General features: G+C 49.0%; 1 protein-coding gene and 1 pseudogene across 1 annotated transcript in view; one reads left to right on the plus strand and one right to left on the minus strand.

Annotated features, from left to right (window-relative positions):
- Positions 1-527: 527 nt before the first annotated feature.
- Positions 528-1106, minus strand: LOC110337717 (annotated as a pseudogene).
- Positions 1107-2463: 1357 nt separating this feature from the next.
- The window catches only part of Farsa (phenylalanyl-tRNA synthetase subunit alpha), an 11583-nt gene continuing 7205 nt past the window's right edge, over positions 2464-6841 (plus strand). The window contains exons 1-4 of the mRNA XM_021220059.1: positions 2464-2653; positions 5881-6018; positions 6102-6200; positions 6289-6407. Of these exons, the coding sequence (XP_021075718.1) occupies positions 2507-2653; positions 5881-6018; positions 6102-6200; positions 6289-6407 (503 nt within the window). The 5' untranslated portion in view covers positions 2464-2506. The remainder of the gene's footprint in view (positions 2654-5880; positions 6019-6101; positions 6201-6288; positions 6408-6841) is intronic.

Genomic DNA, 6841 nt, shown 5'->3' on the forward strand with positions numbered 1-6841 from the left:
GAACTCACTTTGTAGACCAGGCTGGCCTCGAACTCAGAAATCCACCTGCCTCTGCCTCCTGAGTGCTGGGATTAAAGGCGTGCGCCACCACACCCAGCTATTTTTAGTTTCTTGAGACAGGGTTTCTCTGTGTAGCCCAGGGTATCCTAGAACTTGCTCTGTAGACTAGGCTGGCCTTGAACTTGGAGATCTGTCTGTCTCTGTCATGTGAGTGGTAGGATTAAAGGCCTATGCACCATGCTACCTACCCACCTTCCTCCTTCCCTCCCTCACCCCACTCCCAGCGCCCAGCTATGACAGTTTGTAAGAAGCATCAATGTGATATTATTACATTGATCTCCTGAGAGCACAGAGAAGCCGGAGGGTTTATGATTTGCTGGTTGTATCCATCACTCCCTGTAGGTTGACATTCTTGCCTCCGAGCCTCATTCTTTTTTTCAATATATAAGTCTTTTATTCTCCCAAAAGAGCCCAAATTGCACTTGTGGTCAGGATCTCACTTCCAGAATCAGGAAACTGAGGCTTCCTTACTCGTCATCCTGCTGCACGGGCCCCTTCTCAGACACATAGATGCCATCCAGAAACCTCCTGATAGCCTTGTTTTTAACTGCTGAGACTTGCTGAATCAGAGCGGCTGAATTTGAAACAAGTTCAGTATCATTTCCTTCAAGGATTAACTCGTCCTTCTGGGCTTGGGAGACAGAACAAGCAACACCTGCCCTCATCCGACCCCACAGATGCATTTTTCACCCAAGAAATTTCAGATTTCAACCAAAGACCCATTCTCCTGGATAATGACGTTGATGGGGAAGTGAGCATATACAGACCTCATCTTGCATTGGAAGCCCAGTGTGACACCCTCGATCATGTTCTGAACATGACTGCAGATGGTTCTGACGGTGACCAGTTCCTTTCTGTCACCACATCATTTGTCAACCCGGAGACTTTTCTTTTACTTTACAAGGAGACTCAGCTCCACCATGATGTGATTGAAGTCCCTCCACAGAGTTCCCCTGGGGCTCTTCACAATGACTGTGTGCCCCTTCAGAGTGATGCCCATATTTTTCTGGAATGTCGACAGTCTGATTGCTGAGAATGGTCTTCATTCTCACAGTAGATGGGGCAAAGAGAGCGGAGCCTCATTTAAAAAAAAAAAAGATTTATTTATTTATTATATGTAAATACATATATTGTAGCTGTTTTCAGACGCACCAGAAGAGGGCATCCGATCTCATTTCAGATGGTTGTGAGCCACCATGTGGTTGCTGGGATTTGAACTCAGGACCTTCAGAATAGCAGTCAGTGCTCTTAATTGTTGAGCCATCTCTCCAGCCCCAAGCCTCATTTTTTCTCTTGTGAAGTAGAAGAGAAGATTTATATAGAGTCTACATTATGAATTTTAGGGAGAACTTACAAGACCTGAAGTACTCCATGCAGGTCAGCAGGCTTTGCAACTGTCTTAAGTGAAGCCCTCATCCCTACCCACATCCCTTTTGCAACGTGAAAGAAGTTAATATCTGTCGGGTGGGGCACTGGGAAGATGGCTCAGCTCTCAAGAGCACTTGTTAAGTGTTAAGTATTAAGCTGTTAAGTCCTCTTGCAGAGAACCCCAGAATCTACTTGATGGTTCACAAACATCCAAAGCTTCACTTTCATGTGATCTGATGGCCATCTTCTGACCTCTGAGGCCACCATGCACACATGTGGTACATAGACATATATACAGACAAAAACCTCACACATAAAAATAAAGTGAATAAATCTAAAACCAACAAAAACATCAACAGAATGGTCATGCCTGAAGCCTACCACCCAGTGCCTCCTCTCCCTCTCCCTCCCTACCCCCCTCTCCCTCCCTACCCCTCCCTCTCTCTCTCTGTCACTTTCTCTTTTGTTTTTTGAGACAGGGTTTCTCTGTATAGCCCTGGCTGTCCTGGAACTCACTTTGTAGACCAGGCTGGCCTCGAACTCAGAAATCTGCCTGCCTCTGCCTCCCAAGTGCTGGGATTAGAGGCATGCCTGGCTGAGAATTCTTGAAGGATGGCAGTGATCTGAGCCTGCTAGTGGTGGCTGCATAAAAATTATTGGGGGCGGGGGGAACCAAGAGTATTAATTTCAGTCAAGCCTTAGAGTGATTGTCTGCAATCCTAGCACTTGGGAGAAGTAGGCAGGAGATGAGGTCAAGGCTAACCTCTGCTAAAGAAGACCTGTCTCAAGATATAAAACAAAAATCCTCAAAGAAAACTACGTTTGCCCTTCAAGTCATCAAACTTACTTCACTAGTTAAGTAAAAGCCACTGGGGTCAAACTACATGCAGCATCCTGAACCCCTTATGTACATTTGAGACTCATTTGCCACACTTAAGATGGCGACGGCCAGCTTCCATGTCGCCCTGTGCGCCACACTAAAAATGGCGACGGACGCTGTCTTGCGACTTCCGGTTCCGGTTCTGGTCCCCTAATCAGGTCCGGCGGCCTGCACACGCGGAGCACGCTGGGAGTAGCCATGGCGGATAATCCCTTGTTGGAGCTGTTGCTGCGGCGGCTGGAGGTGGCTGATGGCGGTCTGGACAGCGCGGAGTTGGCTACGCAGCTGGGCGTGGAGCACCAGGCGGTGGTGGGCGCAGTGAAGAGCCTTCAAGCTCTGGGGGAGGTGAGTCCAGCGCGTGCCTCGCCTTCACACCGGTAGCCCCGTTCTTTCTGGTGAGGGGACCTTACTTGCCGGTGCACCGTGGCGTGAGCTGGTGGGAAGTCTGGGAACGATCTACGTTCCTTAAGCGACTGATGTTAAGGCGAAAACATGGCACATGTAGGGGCGTGACAAGACGAGTCGCTTCCCGGAAAGGGGTTGCAATCTAATGGGGAAACACAAATGGCCAGAGTGATGTGAAGGCTCAGAGAACCAGCTGTGACAGTCGACCTCGCGTTGCGGGACAGAGAGCCGGGATCCGGTAGAGATGGAAACTGAATTGAGTCCAGTGGAGGAAAACGATGGCACCCAAGACATCGCTGGCAGGGCATTGGTGTGGGATTATCGGCCGTAGAGACCATCAGGGCAGATTTACGTGGGTCTGGAGGGTTTCTGTCCCTCCCCCCCCTTTTTTTTTCTTAAAGATTTATTTATTTATTATATGTAAGTACACTGTAGCTGTCTTCAGACACTCCAGAAGAGGGAGTCAGATCTTGTTAGGGATGGTTATGAGCCATATGGTTGCTGGGATTTGAACTCCGGACCTTCGGAAGAGCAGTCGGGTGCTCTTACCCACTGAGCCATCTCACCAGCCCCCTGGTTTTGGTTTTTCATAATAGGGTCTCTGTGTAGCCCTGGCTGTACCAGAACTCACTTCGTAGTTGTTGTTCAGTTTTTCAGACCGGGTCTCCTCACATAGCCCTGGATATGCTGGAACCCACTCTGGAGGCCAGTCCAGCCTCAGCTTCACAGAGATCCACCTGCCTTTGCCTCCCGAACACTGGGATACAGGCTCTCACTGACCAGTCTGGCCTTGAACTCACTGTGTGTGAGTTCACGAGCTTTCCTTACCTCAGGTTCCCAACAGCTAAGATTACACGCTTTTACCACCATGCACAGCCTGCTTTGTGTGTGTCTTTTATCTCACTAGAAGAATGGAGAACTATACTAGGAGTTGTAGCCAGCCAGATTGTATTCTCCGTATTAGTTTTCAGAAGGAATACTAGGCTAAACTGAGAGCTGGGGTGGGGAGCTGAGAACTGAGGCTGGCACATTCCCAAACTGGAGGGCATGGTGTCCGGTATGGGGAGGCAGGTGACCCAAGATTCCGGGTAAGGAAGAGGGGCAGAGAGGAAGCCCATCCTTCCAGCATCGGCAAACAGACTGGGAAGAAATGAATGATGAGGGGTTTGTGGACCATTGAGGAAGCACGATCCACGAGGCCAGGGTCTGGGCTGTTTATTCCTTGAGCACAAGTTCTGTACTCAAGTTCAGCTCTGTTCTGTAGTCCTTGCCATAATCTTAGGGTGCTGACATTGTGTTTGGTCTTGCACATAAGACAGCTGGTGCTCAGTGTAGTGATCCATCAAATGTCACTAGTTGCCCACACTACAGTCCTCAGTGTTGAGGACAGATTGAGAATATGGTATAGGAGCCAGGGCTCATGGCTTTCTTGATTTTTTTTTTTTCAGCCAATTATTTAAAATAAACTTCGATATTCTTTTCCTCCCCTGATCTTTGCCATTAAGCCTTTAAATTGTTTTTTTTTTTTTTTTTTTAAGATTTATTTATTATATTTATATGAGTATACTGTAGCTGTCTTCAGACACACCAGAAGAGGGCATCAGATCCCATTACAGATGGTTGTGAGCCACCATGTGATTGCTGGGAATTGAACTCAGGACGTCTGGAAGAGTAGTCAGTGCCCTTGACCGCTGAGCCATCTCTCCAGTCCAAGCCTTTAAATACTAAACAAGTTACTGCATCTGTTTAGGAGGTAGAGTTGGGTATACTTTGGTATATTATAGAAAGGCCATTTGTCCAAGCCTTTCTGTGAAATTAAGCAAAAGTGCTCTTAGCAGCCTGTGTATAAGTGATGAAAGACATGTGCAGTCAAGATACAGGATTAGGGCGAGATGGCTCAGTCAGAAGGAGCACTTGGCATACGACCTGAAGTCAGACCCACGCACTCACCTAAAAGCTCACTCAGCACGGCCCCTCGAGCCCAGAAACCCAGAGCTGTTGTGGGGACAGAAAGGTTGTTAGCATGTGCTTGGTACCAGCGTAGATGGGCAATGGTGAGCTCTAGTTTCTTTGAGAGACCCTCTCAAGAGAACAAGCAGAGGGTGATAGAGTCTGACTGGCTTACCCTGCCCGCCAAGTACATGTGTGCCTGTTCATACCCATGTGCTCACACACCGCACACAAAGAAGGAAGAGGAAGGCACAAAGGCTCGAGCTGTGCTGCAGTGGCAGAATGCTTGTCTACCGTGCCCAGCGTCTAAGTCCTAGCACTGAAAAAGAATTTGTCTGGGCTGGGTTGGTGGTGGTCCATGCCATCGAAGGAAAGAATTGTTACAGAACATTAGTATGCAACCATTAGTCCCAAAACGGGAGAATGAGGCAGGAAGATTACAGGGGTCCAGAGGGTTGAATCCCTCTTGGGATATATAGTAAAGCAAAGTCTTGAATGAAAACCGACGGGGGCTGGAGAGATGGCTCAGCGGTTAAGAGCACTGACTGCTCTTCCAGAGGTCCTGAGTTCAAATCCCAGGAACCACATGGTGGCTCACAACCATCCTTAACAAGATCTGATGCCCTCTTCTGGAGTATCTGAAGACAGCTACAGTGTACTTACACATAATAAATAAATCTTTTAAAAAAAAAAAAAAAACAAAAAAAACGACATAACATGCCTTCTCTCCCTCTCTCCATCCGCCTTTCCCTCCCACTCTCTCTCACTCACTGTCACTCTTCCTCTTCCATCCTCTGTCCTTTTTCTTCCCCCACCATATGAAAAGTAGTAAAGTTGAGATGTAACAGATGTGACTGCCCTCTGATTTAATTAGTTTATTTTTTTAGATAGGGTCTCATTTTGTACCCCTGACAAGCCTGGTACTTGATAATTGTACCAGGTCTACGTGCCTCTGCCTCCCTACTACTGAGATTAAAGGTGCTGATTTATTTTGTGTGTGCATATGTGCAGGTGAGTGCAAATACTCCAGGAAGCTGGAGAAGTTAGAGCCCTGGAATTAGAGTGAGCAGTGGCTGTGGGCCACCATATGTGGTTGGTGCAAGAGCAGTGCCTGTTCTGATTACTGAGTCTTCAGCTCTGAGGCTGTCTTTGAACCTCTGGCCCAATGCTATAGGGTGGTGGTGGTTTTGAACATTGTGCCATTCCTTTCTCTGCAGGTCATTGAGGCTGAGCTTCGATCTACCAAGTGCTGGGAGCTGACTGCTGAGGGTGAGGAGATTGCCCGGGAGGGCAGCCACGAGGCCCGTGTGTTTAGAAGCATCCCTCTCGAGGGCCTGGTGCAGAGTGAGCTCATGGTAGGGCAGGGCCGGGGTCCAGGGAGGGGATGGGGTGCAAGTGGCCCTGGAATAGAGCACTCATCACCGTCCCACTTCTCTAGCACCTGCCCAGCAGCAAGGTGGGCTTCAGCAAGGCCATGTCCAACAAGTGGATCCGAGTGGATAAGAGTGCCGCTGACGGGCCCAGGGTGTTCCGAGTGGTGAGTCCTGCAGGGAAATGGCCCCACAGGCTGGAGGTAAAGGTGAGCGGGACAGACACCAGCCCAAAATTTCCTTGTCCTCTGGCAGGTGGACAGTATAGAGGATGAAGTGCAGAAGCGGTTGCAGTTAGTCCAGGCAGGCCAGGCTGAGAAGCTGGCTGAAAAGGAAAGGAATGAGCTCCGGAAGAGGAAGCTGCTGACGGAAGTGTAAGTGGCTGCCACACGAGGCCCTTTTGCCTGTATGTGCTGTGAGGGTGTAGGGAGAGAGCTGCCTAGCCCATACCCAGTAGCTGCTGTTGTCAGTCTTCACCAAAACCCCTTTACACAGGGTTTGTTACTGTGCTTGTTGTTTGGTTTCTTGGTTTTGAGGGTTTTTCTAGGTAGCCCTGGTTAGCCTAATGTGGTTCATGTACTCAACATGTAGTTCAGGCTATCCACAAATTTGCAGAGATCTTCATGCCTCTGCCTCCCGAGTGCTGGGATTAAAGGCGTCCACCACCACGCCCGACTCTTACCCAGGGTTTTGAGTGTGTGTGCTGGGCTCAGGCAGTCGTTCCGCCTTTGCTCTTGCTGCACTTGCTGCTAAGAAGTGGCTTTCTGCCAGGCCTGGTGGCGCAGGCCTTTAATCCCAGCACTCGGGA

Source organism: Mus pahari, chromosome 20, assembly GCF_900095145.1.
Source record: "Mus pahari chromosome 20, PAHARI_EIJ_v1.1, whole genome shotgun sequence".
Classification (NCBI taxonomy): Eukaryota; Metazoa; Chordata; class Mammalia; order Rodentia; family Muridae; genus Mus; species Mus pahari.